The sequence below is a fragment of the Rattus norvegicus genome, chromosome 3, assembly GCF_036323735.1.
Source record: "Rattus norvegicus strain BN/NHsdMcwi chromosome 3, GRCr8, whole genome shotgun sequence".
NCBI lineage: Eukaryota > Metazoa > Chordata > Mammalia > Rodentia > Muridae > Rattus > Rattus norvegicus.
This window is the reverse complement of record NC_086021.1, coordinates 91,757,166-91,768,279: the sequence shown is the minus strand read 5'-3', so window position 1 is coordinate 91,768,279 and position 11,114 is coordinate 91,757,166. Positions and strand designations below refer to the sequence as shown.

The 11,114-nt window shown below is 32.8% G+C and overlaps 1 protein-coding gene and 1 pseudogene across 1 annotated transcript; both read left to right on the top strand.

The window, feature by feature from the left end:
• On the top strand, positions 1,409 to 2,054 carry Or8ag1-ps1 (olfactory receptor family 8 subfamily AG member 1, pseudogene 1; annotated as a pseudogene).
• On the top strand, positions 5,963 to 6,904 carry Or8k24 (olfactory receptor family 8 subfamily K member 24). Its single transcript, NM_001000681.1, has one exon. It carries the CDS (start codon positions 5,963 to 5,965, stop codon positions 6,902 to 6,904), a length of 942 nt encoding a protein of 313 aa, NP_001000681.1.
• The last annotated feature ends 4,210 nt before the right edge of the window (positions 6,905 to 11,114 follow it).

Here is an 11,114-nt window from a genome sequence, read left to right as displayed (position 1 = left end):
TTTTATCATTTTAGAAAAATGGGAAAAATACAATAGACGAGACGAGAATAGATAACTTCTCTGCAATTTGTATAGAAATTGCATTAGTATGTGTGTGTGCATGTGTGTGTATGTATGTGTGTGTATGTATGTATTTTAATTATCTAATGTTTTCTCATGCTTACTGTAAGAACATTATATTTTTTGAGGGCCAAAAGATTAATAAAGAATATAGACAATATATTACAAACCATATTTTGTAAATTTTATTTTATGCCCACAAATGTACACATAAAAAAAATCATCTTTGGGGTTGGGGATTTAGCTCAGTGGTAGAGCGCTTGCCTAGGAAGCGCAAGGCCCTGGGTTCGGTCCCCAGCTCCGAAAAATAGAACCAAAAAAAAATCATCTTTAAACAAGATGTTAACAAGTAGATTTCATTGTTTTTTATTGAGACACTAATATGTTCATTTCTCTCAACTAATTTGTATTATTTATTTTTTTCTATTGAAACAACTTTTAAAGTATTTTTCTACATTTGATCTGTTGTTTTGTTAAAATTTTCATCATGATATTTAGTAGATTTTCCAAAAATTTATCTCTGTTTACAAGGTTTTTTGCACTGCATTCTGTATCATAATAGGGAGATTATCTGCTAGCAGAACAGAAGTATGTTATAAACCTTCTTATAACAATTTTTTTGTTGTTATGGTGTTTGTATATCACAAACAAAACACATAAAATGAAAGCTACTGAAACTGACAATAAGAACTTTGAAACATATCTTAACAGAGAAAGTTGACAGTTCAAAATGCAAGTCCAATTCAACACAGTGTTCATCCCTCAAATTTTAATATCCTCATATTTTTCTAGAAAAATATATTTCTAATTATTTGTATAAATATATTATCTAATAAAAATAATAATTCTATGTTCTTTAAAGATTAAATTTTGGGACAGAAACACATACCAAATTTTTATTATGTTAAGAAAGGCCGCAGAATATAATATAAACCTGAGCATTGTGAAATTTATCATTATGTTGTAAAGGAAATGAGTTATTCAATCTTGAAACTAAGTAAAACATCCACTAAGTAATTTTAAGGTCTGAATATTTGATAAAGTAAAATAATTTACAGTTCAACTATTTTTGTCACCTGATATGAGGGGTTTATACCTCCAAGACTGAAAAACCAAGTATCTGTAGACATTGAATAATATTATTTTGTAACACAAATCTACTTTAGAGCCATTCTTATGTCTGTTTATTTTATTTTTAAGTCATATACAAGTGTGTTATATATGTGTATTCTAGATTAAATTTTACATATTGAAAAAATAAGAATTATTTTTCCTATAATAGATTGTAATAAATTCTCCAAGTAATAATTGGTTGATTATATATTGTTGCATCTAGAAAAATTGTCTGATGAGTCAAGATGAAGAACCAAAACTTGCAGTAGTGACTGAATTCATCCTGCTTGGCATCACAAATGAATCTAATCTATAGGCATTAATTTTTGCATTTTTCTTATCATCTATCTGATCTCCCTAATGAGCAGCTTAGCCATAATTCTAATTACTGTGATGGACTCCAAGCTGCAAACTCCCATGTATTTCCTAATAAGACATATAGCTACTAGAGTTCTTGTTTATTCAAGAACTATTGGAACCAAAATGTTAGAAATATTATAGATCAAAACCTAGTGTCTTTTAACTTTGTAACTTTGACTTAGTCTTCTAAATTTTCATTGCTTGTGAGATTTTTATTCCATTTTCAATGCTGTATGACCACTATGTGTCCACTGTAAGCCTTTATTTTTATGATCCTCATGTCAAGATTATGTTTATTACTGGTGGCAGTCCTTATCGCATTGCAAAATTGTAACTGTTCTATTCACAATAAGATTTTCATTTTATCTTTGTGTGTATACAAGGGTGTCATTCCTTTCCACTGTAACAGTCTTAATTTGTTATCTTTGGTCTGTTCAAATATACACAAGATTGAAGTGATAATGTTCATCTCTCTAGATTATAATTTTATTCCATCTATTCTAGCTTCATGCACCTCATATAATAGGAAACTTACCATTTTTAGCCTCACATTATTGAGGATTATTTCACTCTGCTTGGTGTTCTCCATTTTCATCCCTGGTATCCTACCTTCCATTTTAATAATTACATAGTACTCTATCTTTGTAAAATTCATTCATTCATGATTAGATATTTTATTTCTTTTATATCCTGTCCACGTTATGGCACAAGAACCATGAGAGCACATATTCACCTTTGAGAACTTAGCTGTGCTACTTTTGATAAGTACCTGGAAGTGGGAATGTTGACCTATACAACAAGTAACTGAATTGCAGCTGAAAACAAATTGATCCTGAAAGTTTATAATGTTTAGGCATTATGTCATAAGTCCTTCAGAAGTTCACTGGTAATTAATAATTTCTTGATGTCTCCTCAGGGAGAGTCTCTATGGTTTAAAAATGTGCAAAATTAGATCTCAGAAACCTGAGCTAAGAGCCACAGTGGGAATGGAAGGCAGGAGTTACACACCAGGTAACAAAGTGTCCCACAGAGCCCTGTCCTTTAAGTCTAAGGAAATGTGGACATTCTTTACTAAAGGTTCACCATCTAGAGATGCTTATTTGTGTTTCACTGTCTAGTCTTTCTCATATTCCAAGATATCTGGGCAGCAATAATATCTGTTCATTTCCTTTTTCATGTTTGTTGTGGGACATTTTAACTGAGGTTGGGGGAAAATATTCTCTCTCTCTCTCTCTCTCTCTCTCTCTCTCTCTCTCTCTCTCACACACACACACACACACACACACACACACACACATACATTCAATGTTATTGCCAATGGAGGGCCTAGATGAGAAGTCATATATAGTAAACAAAATGACTTGATGGACATTTAATGGAATTTGAGAGCAAAAGTATTAAGTCAATAGTATTTCTTACCAATACAAAATTACATTTGTTCCTAGAATTACTTAGAATCCCTTACAAAAATTGTCATAAACCCCTAGTGGTCAAACATCTGGCATAAAGAAAAGAATCCAAAGGATTCATACACACACACACACACACACACACACACACACACACATATATATATATATATAAATTTGTATATTATATATGGTGGTAGATTAGAACAATACATGACAAAACATATTCATGAAATTATCATAATGAAATCCATTATGTTAAAGTAACTTAAATAATTGAAATGTTAATAAGTGATTTTTGTAGAGGAAAAGTATAGATATGATTATATGGTTACTTTTTAATCTTTTAAATTTTTACAATATATTAATTGATTATGTGTAAGTGCACATGTGCAAGGATCAGAGGACAAGTTCACGAGTGAGTTCTCCCCTTCCATTCTGTATCGTCTTTCTCAAATACAAGTCCCTATACTCAGTAATTTTACCTGAGAAAAGATGTCTCTTCACATTGATCCTTTTGTAAGAGATTCCTTTGTTCCACTATAGGTGTGAAAACCACTACTTGAGCGTCAAGGGATACTCAAAATATCTTTATGACAGTGGAAAGCTTCTTCTTTTTGTACTAACTACAAATAATTTTCTGAGATTAGAGTTTTGAAAAATAGCATTAAAGTGTCAGTGAAGAAAATAATTTATACTAAGCAATGTTTTTCTTTTCTTTGAATTCCAAATCTCTTCAGATGAAAAATTCCTGTCTCTCCTCATGTATAAGAAAAATTGATATTAAGTGAACTTAAAATTTTACTTTTGTATCATTGCAAATCAAACCAATGCAAAAGGGACCAAGAGTAAGTGATTTTCAGTTATGTAATAATTGATAATTTTGCATGCTTAATAGATGAAGTGAATATATAGAGAATGGAATACTATCAGATAACCACACTATAAAACAACCTGTCAAGTGAGTGAAGTGTCAATTAAATACAGTCAGCTGTACACAGCAAAGTGACTGCTGGGGGATTTTACTTTTATTTACTCAGAGGCTGCACTTTCTACCATGATTACAGTTGTAAATCGTTTTATTTCTTACTTTACTCAGAAAACATCAACATGTACGTCTTTTATCAAAAGTAAAAATTGTTCCCCTCCTGTGACTTTCTCTCTGGTACATTGGCATTATTCAGGCATGCCTTATTATATTGAGTTCTATGTTAAATTCAAGATGTTCCTGAGAACTAACCAAACAAATATTTTCTGCCCCTTGTTTTTATCCATGAAAATGCCAATTTATTGCACATTTTTTGGTGTGTTCTCTACTGTAAAGATTTATCCAGTATAAAGCATTAAATATGGGCAGCCATGATTAGAATTGCTATTACTAAACAGTTACCATTATAATATACTGCCTCTTAATCAATGTGGTATCCTGAGAATTCATTCATAAGCCAATTTTAATGAATTTTTAAATTTTCAGCATCACTCATATTTTTCTAGGTTTTTAATGGTTTGTGTCTGATTCACTATATCAAAGTAAGTTATACTATAATTAAAGTGTTCTTTCAAAAATACTAATTTATACGAAGGTGATACAATTTTTGAGGTTTTTATACTATTTGTCATAGATTTCCTATGTTTTGTTTTTCCCTTTTATTAAAAATAACTCTTTTCTCATCAAATATATATCCTTATTAAGTTTATTAGTAATAAATACAGTGTTAATTAAAAAATGAAAGGAAACTATGAAAATTACCTCTGTGCAAAGATACAGACCATGGAAGTTTGGAGATACCCTGTTTCCCTGACCTTCACTCATCTTTTCAGATTTACAAAAGAAAATAAGACTCTATTGTACATGATTTACACACACATTTATAAGGAAAATTCATTCAGGTAGGATAGAATATTCAGTGACTGTTTGAAATTCATATGTTCATGGTCTTAATGACTATAGGCAGGAAGAACAAACTTGTTGGATCATTTACCTTTACTTCAGGTTTTGAAAAGTCGATATAGGGACCTCTTAATTTTATATAGGCTAAAAATGTATTTTACACATCTCACTTGATTTCCCCAAAAGAATATTTGTACATGCTAGGTATTGTGTAAGCAGATTGCACATGTACCCTTATTTACATGCTATTTAGTTTCTTTAAATCAAGAGAATTCTCTGTAATGTGCAATACAAAACTTATGCATAGATCTGACCAAAATGGATTGTGGTAACATCTCTAAATATTCCATTTTTGTGTTAAGATTTGGTACATCTATACATAAAACCTGAGGAAGTTCATTTGTAAAAAAAATTATTAGGTATATGTATATGTATTACAATTTGTATATGTTTATGTATTATGACTAAGTATACGTATATGTACTATTATTTACATACATCATATATCTAATCACAAATATAAAATTATTAAAATCCAAAATGTGATAGTAATCATATCAGCAACAAAAACATAAGAAAAATAAATTTCAACAATGTTTGTGCAAATAAATCCAACTATTAGCAATTTAAAGAATTTATCTTATATTCTCTCTATATTATATACATACATACAATTTCATATGCATTAATTTAGAGATGTACATCTGTTTGTACAGCAAAATTCTCACATTCTGAGAGTATAATAGACATTGAGGCTGAATGATTCTTTGGCTAGATATTACGTGTAGGAAGATGTTCTCTAGATGAAAATGCTTAATATTAAATTAAATTTACTCTTCTCATAATAGTTAGAAAAAGCAAATATTATTTTAAAGAGTTAAATTATTATCTACTTAAAACTTTAATTGAGGACAAAGGATTCATATCTGTGTCTTTCCAGCCACTTGTCTGCATCTCTGTGTGTATTTATATGCATAGGAGTATGTATGTCTTTGATAAAGAGTACTTTTTAAAAATAAATTAAAATATTTGGAGATATTTTATTGAAACTACTTTGAATAATATAATATTTGAAATCTATTCACAGTACAAATGTCTCTATTCAAGACAGGACTTCCTGTAAACCTGAATGGAGAACCATACCTTCGAAATGGTGACTGAATTCATCCTGCTGGGCATCACTGACCGTTCTGAGTTGCAAGCCCCATTATTTGGACTATTCCTCAGCATTTATCTGACCTCCCTGATTGGCAACTTGGGCATGATCATCCTGACCATAGTTGACTCCAGGCTGCATACACCCATGTACTTTTTTGTCAGACACCTTGCTACTACAGACCTTGGTTATACAACAGCTGTGGGACCAAAAATGTTACAAAATTTTCTTGTAGATCAAAACACAATATCATTTTATCTTTGTGCTATCCAGTTGACTTTCTTTAGTATGTTCATTGCTTGTGAAATTTATATTTTGTCTGCAATGTCCTATGATAGATATGTGGCCATCTGTAAGCCTCTGTTGTATATGGTTATCATGTCAAAAAGACTATGCTGGGTACTCATAATCATCCCTTATCTTTACTGTTCAATTGTGGCTCTTCTAATCACAATTAAGATTTTCACTTTGTCTTTCTGTGGCTCCAATGTTATTAGTCATTTCTACTGTGACAGTCTTCCTTTGTTATCTTTAGTCTGCTCAAATACACAAGAAATAGAAGTGATGTTGTTGTGTTTTTCTGCTTTTCATTTGATTGTCTCTCTTCTACTTGTTCTTGTGTCCTACCTGCTAATATTTATAGCCATCCTCAGGATGAACTCTGCTGAGGGCAGGCGCAAGGCTTTCTCTACCTGTGGGTCCCACCTGACAGTGGTGACTGTCTTCTATGGGACTTTAATATTTATGTATATGCAGCCCAAATCCAGTCATTCCTTTGACACTGATAAAGTGGCTTCAATATTTTACACCATGGTCATCCCCATGTTGAATCCTTTGATCTACAGCTTTAGAAATAAAGATGTAAAAGATGCTTTCCATAGGACACGGAAAACAATACACCATGTTTTCTTTTGAAAGCAATATAGGCGTTGAGTCCCTCACTCTTTGTTTTCCATAAAGATGTTTAAAAATTACAAAGGATGACGGCTGGATTGCATTTCTAATAATAGAAGATATAGGATCACAGAAAATATACTTAGGAGAGCATAAAGATCACAAGATTCAGTAGTATAGCTTTGTTCTTAAAAAAAAAAAACCAAAGCAAAACAAACAAACAAGACAGATACTGTAGACAAGGACTTAAATGGTAATTGTGTACTTGATTACATTTTCTTAATGAACGAATGTGTTACATTTTTATGTAAACATCTTCATTAGCTTTTCACATTCATTCATTTCTATGCATTGTGGGAAAATGTAAATTCATCAAAGTGAGGGAAAACTAAGTTCTGTGCTTTGCTTGTAACTCACCATAGACCTTGCTTAATTAAATGTCTCATCCTAGAAGGCACACTAGGATTCTTCCCTTTTTCTTGTCATCATACTTACTTTCATTGCCTCTGGTACTTGTTAATTTGACATATATTGTCACTCAAACAACTTATAGCTTCTTTGTATTGTCTATTTTTTTCTTTTTCAGTGTATATATGCTTGTCAATGTATTCAACGATTCAGATAAAAGCTTAAAATCTGCTATAAAAACTTGTGCAAATGTTTTTGTATTTACATTTATTAGCTTGATATTTACTTTTGTTGTCTGATCTTGTACATTAAAAAATTCTCTAAATTAAAATGACAAAAATTGTTTAAATGCTGTATCGTCTTTATTCTTGTACATAGAGTCTGAATCTATTAAGTAGCTATCTTGTCGTTCTGTGGTGAAGTGATATCCTTTACTTAGTCCCATGCAACTGTGAGTGCAATATTGGTTTCAGTACAGACTTTTATTGTAGTAAATTGAAAACACACATAATGTCACAACTAAAAATGTGCTGTATGTCTAACCCACGTCCAAAAATATATGCAGAGAAATATATCCTCTCGTATTGTAATAGTAGATTTCTAATCCCCCAAAGTTTACAAAAGTACTTCCTATTCAAGTTTTATAACATACTTTGCCTATTGTACCATATATGTCTGTGCCTCCTATTCACTGATAAATTTTTGTGGAATAATAAAAAGTATATGATTAAAAGGGAATTAAAAGAATTGATGACTAAATAATTGAATTTGTTAGAATAAAATTATAATTAAATAATAAATTAGGCATAGTTTATATTTTGAAAATATGAATACATATTTGAAAAAATAAACAAACTCAAAGAAAAATTTGCATGATCATCTCATTGGGTGCTGAAAAGCCTTTGACAAAATATAACACTCCTTCATGTTAAAAGTGTTGGAGAGATCTTGAACTCAAGGCCTATATATAAACATGATAAAATCAATATATAGCAAACCAACAGCCAATATCAAATTAAATGGTGAAATTCATGAAGCAATCCCATTAAAATCAGGGACAACACAAGACTGCCAACTCTCCCTGTATCTATTCAATATAGTACACACACACACACAAATTTATAAAGTTCATATATATATATATAATTTTTATATATTCATATATATAATTTTTATATATTCATATATACATTTATTAACTTGAATATTTCATATATACATTTCGAGTGTTATTCCCTTTCCCGGTTTCCGGGCAAACATCCCCCTTCTCCCTCCCCTTCCTTATGGGTGTTCCCCTCCCCATCCTCACCCCATTGCCGCCCTCCCCCCAACAATCTAGTTCACTAGGGGTTCAGTCTTAGCAGGACCCAGGGCTTCCCCTTTCACTGGTGCTCTTACTAGGATATTCATTGCTACCTATGAGGTCAGAGTCCAGGGTCAGTCCACGTATAGTCTTTAGGTAGTGGCTTAGTCCCTGGAAGCTCTGGTTGCTTGGCATTGTTGTACATATGGGGTCTTGAGCCCCTTCAAGCTCTTCCAGTTCTTTCTCTGATTCCTTCAATGGGGGTCCTATTTTCAGTTCAGTGGTTTGCTGCTGGCATTCGCCTCTGTGTTTGCTGTATTCTGGCTGTGTCTCTCAGGAGCGATCTACATCTGGCTCCTGTCAGCCTGCACTTCTTTGCTTCATCCATCTTGTCTAATTGGATGGCTGTATATGTATGGGCCACATGTGGGGCAGGCTCTGAATGGGTGTTCCTTCTGTGTCTGTTTTAATCTTTGCCTCTCTCTTCCCTGCCAAGGGTATTCTTGTTCCCCTTTTAAAGAAGGAGTGAAGCATTCACATTTTGATCATCCGTCTTGAGTTTCATTTGTTCTAGGCATCTAGGGTAAATCAAGCATTTGGGCTAATAGCCACTTATCAATGAGTGCATACCATATGTGTTTTTCTGTGATTGGGTTACCTCACTCAGGATGATATTTTCCAGTTCCAACCATTTGCCTACGAATTTCATAAAGTCATTGTTTTTGATAGCTGAGTAATATTCCATTGTGTAGATGTACCACATTTCTGTATCCATTCCTCTGTTGAAGGGCATCTGGGTTATATATATAATGAAAAGTAAAGATTATAATTTTGGTTGTATGAGTAGTTCACCAACATATAATGCTCTCCACAGTTTTGTTGTGTGCTTTGATTTCATAACACTTTGGTAGATTTTGTTGTTGCTGTTTCATTCAAGATTTGGTTTTATTTTTTTCTTGGTTTTCTTCTTATATATTTTGGGGTTTTTGTTTGTTTTTGAGAAAAAGATTAACGTTTCGTGATTAGAGAGGGGAAAGAAATTGGAAGGATTGGGAGAGAAGAAGAAGATATTTAAATTCAAAATTGTTTTCAATAAAAGTATAATATAATAAAGAGAAAAAAACAAAAACAAAATCTTAAAAACTCTCCTGAGAGACACAGCCAGAACATGTCAAATACAGAGGCAAATGCTAGCAGCAAAACACTGAACTGAGAACAGGACTGCAGTTGGAGGAATTAGAGACAGGATTGAAAGAGCTGAATCAGAGAAAGAACTGGAAGAGCTTGAAGGGGCTCGAGACCCCAAAAGTACAACAATGCCAAGCAACCAGAGCTTCCAGGGACTAAGCCACTACCTAAAGACTATACATGGACTGACCCTGGACTCTGACCCCATAGGTAGCAATGAATATCCTAGTAAGAGCACCAGTGGAAGGGGAAGCCCTGGGTCCTGCTAAGACTGAACCCCCAGTGAACTAGTCTATGGGGGGAGGGCGGCAATGGGGGGAGGGTTGGGAGGGGAACACCCATAAGGAAGGGGAGGGGGGAGGGGGATGTTTGCCCGGAAACCGGGAAAGGGAATAACACTCGAAATGTATATAAGAAATACTCAAGTTAATAAAAAAAAAAAATCAAAAAAAAAAAAAAAAAAAAAAAAAAGAAAGAGCTGAAGGGACTTGCAACCCCATAAGAACAACAATGCCAACCAACCAGAGTATCCAGGGCTCCAATTGCATAGGTAGCAGAGATGGTCTTGCTGGGCACCACTGGAAGGAGAAGCCCTTGGTATTGCAAAGGTTGCCCCAAGAGTAGGGGAGTATCAGGAGAGGGGGAGATTAGAAGGGTTGGATGGGAAGGGGAACACCCTTATAAAAGAAGGGGGAGGGAATGGGGTGCTTATGGACAGGAAACTAGGAAAAGGAATAACATTTGAAAAGTAAATAATGAAATATCCAGTAAAAAAGACATTCAAAAGATAAAAATTAAAATATTATAATTGGAAACTAAGAAATGAATAGTTACTCAATAAAAAGAACTCTATCCCTACCGAAATTAAGTGTAGATGACTTGATTGGAGGGATTTATTAAATGGTATTTAAGAAAATAATTTAGTATTAAAAGTTTTGCCAAACTAAAAATTGTTTATTTCCCAAATTTTAGAAGAATTAAGCAAATTTGTAATGCATGACACAACTATACATACTATAGAGCAAATAGTTTTTATGTCTCTTATACATTTGTTTGCTCTTTGAGCAGAATAATAGATTTATAGTTATTCTATCCCTAAAATTTAAAATTAATTGAAATTAAATATCTAGGCTATATACTGTGGTTTTTTTTTTTTTTTTTTTTTTTTTTTTTTTATTAACTTGAGTATTTCTTATATACATTTCGAGTGTTATTCCCTTTCCCGGTTTCCGGGCAAACATCCCCCTCCCCCCTCCCCTTCCTTATGGGTGTTCCCCTCCCAACCCTCCCACCATACTGTGGTTTTAACAATTGGATCTTCTTCCTACTGTA

Bases quoted from the DNA above. Each gene is read 5' to 3' on its own strand.
- Or8k24 (NM_001000681.1), top strand. From the start codon at position 5,963: ATGGAGAACCATACCTTCGAAATGGTGACTGAATTCATCCTGCTGGGC.